At 37.7% G+C, this 10656-nt stretch overlaps 1 protein-coding gene across 1 annotated transcript in view; it reads right to left on the reverse strand.

Moving 5' to 3' along the window:
* The window catches only part of TMPRSS11A (transmembrane serine protease 11A), a gene marked incomplete at both ends in the record, with an annotated part of 31672 nt that extends 21334 nt beyond the window's left edge, over positions 1-10338 (reverse strand). The window contains 2 exons of the mRNA XM_084758290.1: positions 8516-8592; positions 10131-10338. Coding sequence (XP_084614416.1) covers positions 8516-8592; positions 10131-10338 — 285 coding nt within the window. The remainder of the gene's footprint in view (positions 1-8515; positions 8593-10130) is intronic.
* Positions 10339-10656: the final 318 nt, after the last annotated feature.

Consider the following 10656-nt stretch of genomic DNA (forward strand, 5'->3'; position numbering starts at 1 on the left):
GTTCCTCCCTGAACCTGGAGCTTACTGACTCAGATCAACTGCCTGGGCAGTGAGATCCAGGGGCTCTTCTGCAGCTGCCTCCTTAAGAGCTGCCAGGATCGCCTACAAAAGCTTTGTGCCTGGATTTTTAAGTGGATGGCATGGACTTGAACACAGGTCTTCTTGCTTACATAGCAAGCACTTACTGATGGAGCCACTTCCCAAATATGTCCTTTTGGGGGTAGAGTGCAGGGTAGAGGGTTGAAAAGTGTGTTCTAAATCCTTCCTTCAGGGCTGGGTGGAGCATGGCTAGCCTGAGAAGCAGGTAGATTGTAGCATTTCTTGGCTCACTGAATGGACGGAGGTAAGGCCTGCCTCTCCTGGCTTTGAACACTATGCTGCATCTACTGGAGAAAGAGTAAAATCCAGTGTCATCTGAGGTCTGGATATGTGGGTGGAGTGACATGAAGTGTGCCTTTCTGATTACCTTAAATCAATAGGTAATGAGATCACTAAATGGGGCATGATATTTCATGACGCTGTCCGTTTCTTTGATTGCACTACTCCTTTTAAGTGTCTCTTTGCAGGATGCCAGAAGGAAACACACACACCTGTGACTAATCACACATTGCTGGCTTTAGTGTACTAGGTAACCATAGCACAATTTGGTAATATTCATCAGACGGGGAGTCAAAGTTAATATGTTTAAACTAAGAGGTTACAATTAAGTATTGTAAAAGATAAAGCACTAACTTCCAGTATGCCTCAAAAATCGGGATCTACAAATTTTCTTTTCAAAGGAATATCAAATATGCATCTATTTAAAATAGTACAAAAATATTTAAAACCTGGCATTCCAAAGCAAGGTAAAGAAAGTCACCATGTCCTCTTCAGGCTTAGCTATTAAATTTCTAATTTGAGGAGAGAGACAGAGAGAGAGAGAGAGAGAGAGAGAGAAAGAGAGGGAGAGAGAGAGAGAGAGATCTTATTCAATCTCTTTTCTCATGTCCAGTGTGTTACTTTATTTCCAATAGTGAATTGATAATCTGAATATATTATAGGTTATGTGGAAGCATAAAGACTGTGCCACATGTCTAGATTTATCATGTTTAGAGATGTCTCATTGCTGCTTTTCTCAGAAATCTTTCCTCAAAAAGCACACCTACACGTAGGTAGCTTTCCTCCAACTATAGATCATTAATGCTAGACACACATGTAAAATTATGATGATCATCTAAGGACATGACTCTCAAATCATAATGTCTGTTTTCCAAGCCTCACTGGATCATTGACCTAGATCATCGAAATGTGTGTCTTTGAGTAAATTAGGTTTTCTGTACCTTCATGTTCATATCTCTAAACCTAAGATCGTAATTTGTCTCCCTCAAAGGGTTGTCATTAAGGATTGAGTAGAATACTGTGTATAAGATGCTGAAGGTGTTATTTCATTATATATATATATATAATGAAATATATATATATAATTACTATCATTATGGTATGACGTTTATAACTTTCCTATGTTTGATGATCCTAATGGTTTCAAATATTTGGGTATCTCTGAAAATATAAGCATCCTGCCCGTGATTCTGGGTATCCTCATAAGATTTGAATAGAAATTAAATATCTTGTTGATTGTGTGTGGTTTTTTTTCCTTTTTCTTTACAGTAGTATGAAAACTGGATAATAAGTAGAAACTGTACTTTGAATGTTGAGTTTTAATCTTTTCTTGGATTAGCAACATAGGTGTGGCTTGATTTCACAGTGCTGGGCAACTATACTTTACAATGTGATGTGTTTAGTGAGTTTTGTGTATGAATATCCAGGAAATGACCCAACCCATCCATCAGTTTATTATATAGCAGGCTTTGTGTGAGATTATTTTGTCCAACTCTAGGCTAATGTATATGTCTTGGTTGTCTTTAGGTTAGCCCAGGCTAAGCTAGGGCATTTGGTAAGTTAAGTGTATTACATGCCTTTTTGGCTAAAAGTATTTTCAGCTTAACATGGGCTAGTTGGGAGTCACTTGATAAGAAGTTAAAGAACATCTTTCTTGGTGTCAGGGTACCAATCTTCTCTAAGGGATATGAGGGGACTGGTACGTCTGGCACAGCATTTCTTGGAACTGGAATGTGTTTTAGCATGAACTCACTTTACTTTTACATCTCCATTCAAATCAGCAGAGCCAAAACAATGAGGCAGAACAAGATCTGCAACCTTGTCCTTCTTGGCAATGCAATTAGTTGTCTGTATTGGAGAGAGAAGAATCTGGTTTTACTCATTAGTTTTTAGCATCTGTTAAGAGGAGTGTCTCTAGATGGGGCACGAACTCTTCAGGAAGTCCTCCAAAGCAAACTTTGTAGGAGAGGAGGGGAGAACCTGCACCCTTTACACAAGACTGAAATAATACAAAGCTTTTCCTGACCACAGAGACTCTCCGTGACCTCCTTTGCCTTTGACAGTCTCTCCTACATTCATTGTCCTTTACATACAACTTAATCCTTAATTGTGTCGTGCCCTGCTTCTCAACCCCATGCGTGTTACTCACATCTCTCCCAAGAGATTGCAAGAATTTGAGAAGATGGATCATATTTCCTTCTCTGAAAGATTTCTGTGCCAAGAAAAGCAATAAGTTCAATACTCATATTAAGAAAAGCTTAGATCGCTTAGTTGATAGCTTTTGAAAACCAGTTCCTTAGATGGTGTCTAAAAACCAGTTCCATACCTGATGTTACACTTAAAAGTATTCACTAGATGAATTAAAGACCTAATATGAAACATAAACTTCCAAGGGTAGGAGAAGAAAATATGATAAAATGTTTTGTTTTGTTTTGTTTCTATTAAAAAGAAGAAAGGACTATCAGTGAACACTCAAAACAGTTACAAGGTTAGGAAATTGGTATAAGTGCATAGATTTCCATTTCATAATCAATACAAATAGAAGGAAAGGGGTGTGATGTCTACATCAAATGCACACTTTAGTTTCTGAAATTATATGTAACTCCTAAAAAATGTAAGCAAACAACAAAAACTTTAGAAACACAAACAAAGAATATGTAAAGAGAAGTTGTAGAAAGAAAAGACTTCAAAAGAATGAAATACTCACTCAATAGTAACTTGAAAAATGCAAAGTAGATCATGCATTAAGTACTACTGCTACTTTATGCCTACTAGGTTATTAAATAATACCAAGAAAGGAAAAATAATCCCAAATTATATGATGTGAGCTAGATGCTTGTGTATTCCTGTTATAGGTTGAATAATGAATGCCTTCAACTAACTCATGTGTTGAAAGCTCTCTACTTAACTGATAAGCTTTGGGAGTATGTGGACCCTTTAGCAAGTGAGGCCTTGTGAGCCAAAGTAGGCCACTAGTGACAGGCACCTGAAGGCTATATGGAGGTGTAGTTCCTACAGAAACTCGTTTTAAAAATATATTTTATTAATTTATTCATATTACATCTAAATTGTTATCCCATCCCTTGTATCCTCCCATTCTTCCCTCCCTCCCATTTTCCCCTGACTCTCCTCCCCTATGACTGTTCCTGAGGGGGATTTCCTCCCCCTGTATATGCTCATACGGTATCAAGTCTCTTCTTGGTAGCCTGCTATCCTTTCTCTGAGTGCCACCAGGCCTCCCCATCCAGAGGACATGGTCGAAAATGGGGCACCAGAGTTCATGTGAAAGTCATACCCCACTCTCCACTCAACAGTGGAGAATGTCCTGTCCATTGGCTAGATCTGGGTAGGGGTTCGAAGCTTACTGCCCATATTGTCCTTGGCTGGTATCATAGTTTGAGCAGGACCCCTGGGCCCAGATCTGTCCATTATAATGCTCTTTTTGTAGGTTTCTAGGACCCTCTGGGGATCCTTCCATTTCCCCATTCTCCCATGCTAACTTTATTCATAATAGCCAGAACATTGAAACAGCCTAAGTGTCCCTCAGTAGAAGAATGGATAAAGAAACTGTGGTACATTTACACTGTGGAATACTACTCAGCTACTAAAAACAAGGAATTCCTGAAATTTGTGGACGAATGGATTGAACTAGAAATGATCATAATGAGTGAGTTCACCCAGAAGCCGAAAGACTCAAATGGTATATACTCACTTATATCTAGACACTAGTCCAAGGGGCATGTCCCATGAAAGTCTTCACTTACCAGGAAAGTGGGTCAGAGGGGAGGACATCTTATTGGAACTTTAGGTGACAGGAACTCTTTTTCTCCTTTCTAATACACTGTGCCATGGCAACTATCTACTCACTGCTTGTTTCCAGCTGTGGTGCTATTTGAGGAGGCTCTGGAACTTTTAGAATATGGGGCCTGGTTGGGGGAAGCAGGCAATTTGAAGGCTGCACCCAGGCCCTGATTATACTGCTTTCTAGTTTCTCTGTTTGTTTGTTTGTTTTCCTACCATGATGTGAAACAGTGATGCATGTCACACATGGCTCCTGCTATGTTATTCTGCTTAGATGCGTGGGAACCATCAACTGAGATAACAAACTGAGATAAAGTATTTCTTCCCTCAAGTTATGCCTGCCAGGTATTTGATCTGATTTATGGAAAAGGAATAAATAATTATCCATTTGCACTCTGAAGATAGTTTTCTGTGACCAAGAAGAAGGTCTTCACCAGATACCAAGTCTGCTAAGATCTTGATATTAAACTTCTGAACTTCCAGAGCTATTTGAAACAAAAGTTTGTTGTTGAAGTTACTGGGCCTATGACACTTCTGTTAGAAAGGCAAGAACAGAGTAAGACATCTCATTTTGGGAAAGATGTGCAGCCATCTGAATCAATGTGTACTGCAGGTCAAATGTGCTGGCATATGAATCAATACGTGCTACATGTCAGATGTGCACAGATCCAGGCACTCTGAAGAACATTCCTTTACCAGTGAATGAAATTATGCCCAATGAATCAGGAGTTCTGCTTCCAGAAATACTTGTATGTATCAATAACAGGAGGGAAAGGAATATTTCTTACAATGAATGAAAAACAAAGGTAAGATATGGCAGATCCAAACTATTGTGGGGAAGCTAACAACAATGAGGTCAATACACAATGAGCACTAAGGGTAGTTCTTTCAAAATGATCTGCATAGAAGCAGGATGGAACAAACATGATTCATAACACAAGAGGTAAATATGCTCACATGAGACAAAATATAGTTTTGCAAAGAATGCTTTTAAACAAACAAACAAAATTCTCACGAAACAGAATGGTGCCCTGAAGGGAAAGGAATATGTGTGTACGTTATGTAGATAAGGGACATTAAATATATCACCAGCCATGTGGCTCCATAGCTTAGCTGGTGAAAGTACCTACTGTATAAATATGTAGTGACAAGTATGAAAGGCCTTGAATATACGCCTAAGAATAATTTCATTATTAATCTCAACATGTACTCAACAACATGTTGTACTTACATGCCGAGAAACACACACATAACTGACCCTTGAAAATCTACTTCAACCTCAGTTTCTGTTACACAGGATTGCTCATTTCTTTTAATGTTTTAAGAAGATAATAGAAATAATATATTTTAATATATTTAAGAATAATAAAGTGAGATATAGCAACAAATTAACACATCAGAATTTGATAAAAAACAAACAGAAAAAAAAAACCAACCCAAGAGAAGGCACAAGGATCAGAGACCCATTCATTTTCATGTTCAGGAATTCCATAGAAAGACTAAATTGGAAGTCATAATACAATACCTGGTACAGAACCAAGCAGGGCCTGTGCATGATGATCAATCTACGTAAGATTATATGTTGCTCACTTATTTTAAGACCTATTGCAATCCTATCTATTTAATTCAGTTAAGATAGAGTTTATTAGTTATCATGTATTTAAACAATAACAATATTGAAAGTAGACAAATCATGGTTGTGTCAATTACTAGCCTTACTTTTATCACAAGAATATACATCTTAGGTATGGCAGATAGATATGATTTTATAGAAAGATAAGGTAGGATAGTTGGATAAGGTCTTCAAAAGCCTCAGAGACATGCAGAATATGGCATTTAAAATGTTTTTATTATTTTATAGATTCATAACAATGAGACAGGTTAACTCCTGGCAACACCCAGCCTACCTGAAAGAGGATGATGAGCATCAAAGAACCTCCTTATGGAGATGGCTTCAAATGTGGTAAACAAGCCACTGGGCAAAATGTCCTCATTTCTACCACAAACAGAATTCTGCCTAAAAAAGAGCAAGCTTGGATGCAGGCAGAGTCAATGGCCAAACTCTGTCAAGACAGGGTAAGCAAGTCCTCAATAGTTCCCGCCTCACAAATATGTCTGTCAGATATATTGGGCCAGAAGGCTTAAAATGATGCTCCAACATTATATAGAGTTTTGGGTGACTATTCAGGTAGCAAACTGTCTCTGTCATCTTTTCATTTGGAAAGATACTAACCTGCACACCCAGCATACTCAGATAATCAAGTTTATTCCTACTCAAGTCTCTGATGGAGTTGAAGACCAGGTAGCTTAGTTTTAAAATGAAACTTCTCTGTTTAGGGGTTAAGATGTTTCTAGGTCTAGATAGGTGTTCTAAGTTGATAATGACAATATATGATAGAGATTGATTTACATTCAGAAATTTAGATGCACCAAGATAGGAAAGATGTCTTCTTCAAGGCTGTCAAATACAAATAGCCAAAACACTAAGAATGTAACATTTATATAATTCCTGATTGTGTCATGGTTCTTCTTGCTATAGGTAGTTTATTGTATATTTGTGTAATAATATAAATGTATATGTAAAAATAAAAAATTGTTTAATTAATAAAAAATTATTCCAAAGAAGTGACAAAATATTGTTAGGACTTTTGGCCAAGTTATGATTCACTTATGCACTATCCAAGAGGTGTTGTCCCTATAACAGTGTTCATACTTTTTTCCTTTACAAGACTGGAAATCTGGACAAAGGCTGCAACACTGCTGATAAGAACAGCCCTCATTTGCAAGAAGGTACCATCCTGTTTCTTTTTCTAAGATGTTGACTCCATGCTGAACAATTCACTTCCCAATGTCCTGGCCATTACAATATCGTCAGATGCTTGTACATGTTTTTCACTTGCATTCAGGGTCACTTTTATTTCATGAGTTAATCAATCGTCTAATTTGAGGCAGGTGTTTGATTTTTCCTGGGATTTATGATTTCTGGTGACTTCTAGCCATTATATGTTGTATTGATCCCTAGAGCTTACTTGCAAAAGAAAGTGACTTGCCAGTGGGGGCGGGGAGAAAATAGACTAATTAAAATAAGTTCAAGATTCTTAATAAGTGATATTTTATCAATTAAATAATTTATTTTTAAGAACATACACACACACATATATATCATAGCTTCTCTGGAACTCACAGAGAGCCACCTGCCTGTGACTCCTGAGTGCTGGGATTAAAGTTATGTGCCACCACCACCGAGTTCTGTATCAAAAAGTTGTATGGAGTCACTTGAGATAAGAGGAATTGGGAGACATTGTCACTCATGTGAGTGCACGTGCGCGCATGTACACACACACACACACACACACACACACACACACACACACACACACTTCATTCTGAGATCCTCAAGAATTTATTACAAGTTCCATTGCCCAAGATACCCTGATAGAAAAGGATGTGAGGACATATGTCAGTCTGTAAGCATAGGTTATATACTGAGATATGAAAATGCAAGACAGAAAAAAATACAAACTTAATGTTAATTGAGAGTATGAATTAGAAGCATGACCGGAAACTTCACTGCAAGTATGCTGTAGTTAAGCGTATTGCATGCAGGAACATGGGAAAATGTCAATGGATCTGAGAAAGAAAATGTTTTGAGGAAAAAAGTCTCAGTTAAAATATGAAATGTAATCATTACTTATTCCCCTTGAAGTGGCTCAGCCTTCTGAGCTTCCTTTAGGCAAGTTAACCTGAGAAGGTCTTGAGTGAGGATTCATGGACATTCATAACATAGCTTTATAAAACCAAGTAGACATTTCCTTTTTGGAAGGCATCGAGGAGTTTAGCTTTAAAAAAATTGTTAGCATTAACTGTGAATATTACATAGTAAATCTGGGCTTCTTGCCCATAATAACACATTTACAAGGTAAAAACGAGATCTCTGTTATCTTTTTGTAGCTATGTTTGAAACTGTGAAATGTGGTTTTACAAGAATTATGTTGCAGTCGACTATTAGTTCCAGTGTACCTAAACTTTTCTATTAGGAAAGCCTTTTAGAGAAAATGGAGAAACAATATGCTAGATGCCTTGGCATACACCCCTTCATCTTTAAAGGAGATGTTTGAGTCAGAGCCCCCACTTCTTAAACAGGCATATTCCCTCACCCCATCTCTGCCCGTACATCCATGGAAGATAGGAGAAGCTGGTCTGGGATGAGGAGATAGATAGCTACAAGTTTGTGCCGATGACAATGGTCTGAAAATCATTATTCTTGGAAATGAAACAAATAGTTCACAAGATGCTTACAGTATTCTACGATAAGATAAAATTTCATCCGACTTACCAATTTTTCATTCATCTCCTGTAAGTCCTTCAGTTGATTTGAGCTCTTTCGTCCTGAATTGCTATTGACTTGAATACCTGAAATTGTAAAGGTCCTTTGATAATGTTCCATTTCCTGGCCTGTGATGGTAATGAAAAGTAGAAAATACATGATCTCTGCAAAGACTTCAGGATCTAAAGCCTAACTCCAATGGGCCTGAAATGAAGCTACAAAGATAATCATCGGGTTTTTCTCTACTCAAATTTAACTAAAAAAACATAGTAAATTAACATAGTTTATGTTAATAATCGTAGCCGATATTCATTGAGTCTTCTGTCTTGGCATCATCACATGTACCATGTGATCCTAAATCCAGATTCTTGAGGTAGTCATCACCTCCATTTTAAAAAGGAGAGCTCTAAGACACAATAGCATCAAACATCTTACTGTGTTATATAACTGGTGTGTGGTCTTTCCGGAAGTTTCAGTTTTACTAAGGTGGGGGCTCTGTAACCTGAATGCTCATTGCTACGGTTTTTTGTGCTTTGTGAAGTGTAAACCAGCCAGGAGTATGGGTAAGTGAGCCTTCTTGCATACTTTTACTTGTGACAACAGACTCCAGTACAACAAAGGGAGTCGCAAGGAGAAAGGCTGTCAGAGATTGCAAGTGAGAACAGTTTGTTACAGACAGAGGTGTCAATCAGCTCTGTGCCTTGTCATCAGGGACGACTAGAAAAGAGGTCAGAGCCAGTTGTCAAGTCAGTGCACAGAGACGCTTTTGCACAATCAAGATGGGTCTTTTGTCATTGCTATAAACTACTATTGGGGTTTCAGTATGATATTCAGAATATGGTAGAAAGTCACTTCATTTTCATCTCATAAAACGGGTGTCTCCTGTCATTAAGTCTTCAAAGATGACATCAGATAAAACCCTTCAAGTAAGTAGGTGGAACTACTCATTCTTATTGTACATCTGTATCGTGAATTGTGAAGATCTGCCAAAAATGTAAATGGTTTATACTTAGCAAAGAAAGAGGTAATTCAGAGAGTCTAAATGCATTGTTTGTGTTAATATAAATATATTAAACAACAAAAAAAATCTTTAAATACTATTTTAGAAGAACAATTCTTTTCCTATGAGTAAATGGTAATATCGAGTCATGGTTTATCTCTGCTTTTAAAAGTCATTGTCTCATTAAACATGTGTTTTTTTTGGGGGGGTGCCTTTAAATTCTACTGGGCACAGAACAACAGCCACAAGTAAAAGAATGAGTTCTGATAATGCGTTTATTACAGTTTTTCCTCTTGATGTGCAGTGAATGGCAAGATTTTCTTAGTCTGATTGCTAGCAGCCAAATGACAGTGACTGTTTTTTTTTTTTACATTACATGTAGATTCTTAAAAATACCGTACTTCAGTAAGTGAGATGCTTTCATACCTGGCTGAATGCTGTATCATAAGCACCCAGAAAAGTACTTGCATTTATGAGTAGTACAATAGTTATTTGTAATAAAATGATAGAATAATCTTTAAAATATTCTGAGTGGGGACAGTCCCAGGTAAATGATGAATATCATTTATAGATACGCAATCATGCTGTCCTATGTGGGAAAATGAGATTCCCAAGTGTCCCTACCGGAGGCTAAGAAGTGAGCCAGAAGTCCTATGGTCACTGTCACCATCATCAGGGAGAGTGCAGTGAGAAGGGCGATCATCCATGGCTTCAGATCTCTGTTGTGGGTGCCATATCCTGCCAATCTGCATAAAAGGAGACCTTGGTTACCCTCACCTGGGAGTAGTTGCAGGATTTCTAGCAGCACTAGCATAAATTCACATTGATACATGCTTCCTTTAACAGCAAAAGGACATTATTTTTTATTTTGGTTAAGGTCATTGTGGTCCTGTGAGGAGCTATTGAAAAGGTTAGACCAGGATTTTATGTTCTTGCCCCTGAGTTCTGCTTCTAATGCCAATTGGTGATGCCAGCAGAGGGTCCAGTGTCCTACACAGGCTTGTAAAAGCCCCTTCCTCCCTTCCAGAGCTCTTTCATGTCTTACCAGTTGATCTAGGACTCACAAAGTAACTTCAGATATACTCTTTTATTCACCTTTTAAACTAATATGAAATTTTAAGCATGGAAAATTAGAAAAGTCCAAATAAAT

This window comes from Acomys minous (assembly GCF_964271855.1).
Source record: "Acomys minous genome assembly, chromosome: 15".
In the NCBI taxonomy this organism is placed as follows: domain Eukaryota; kingdom Metazoa; phylum Chordata; class Mammalia; order Rodentia; family Muridae; genus Acomys; species Acomys minous.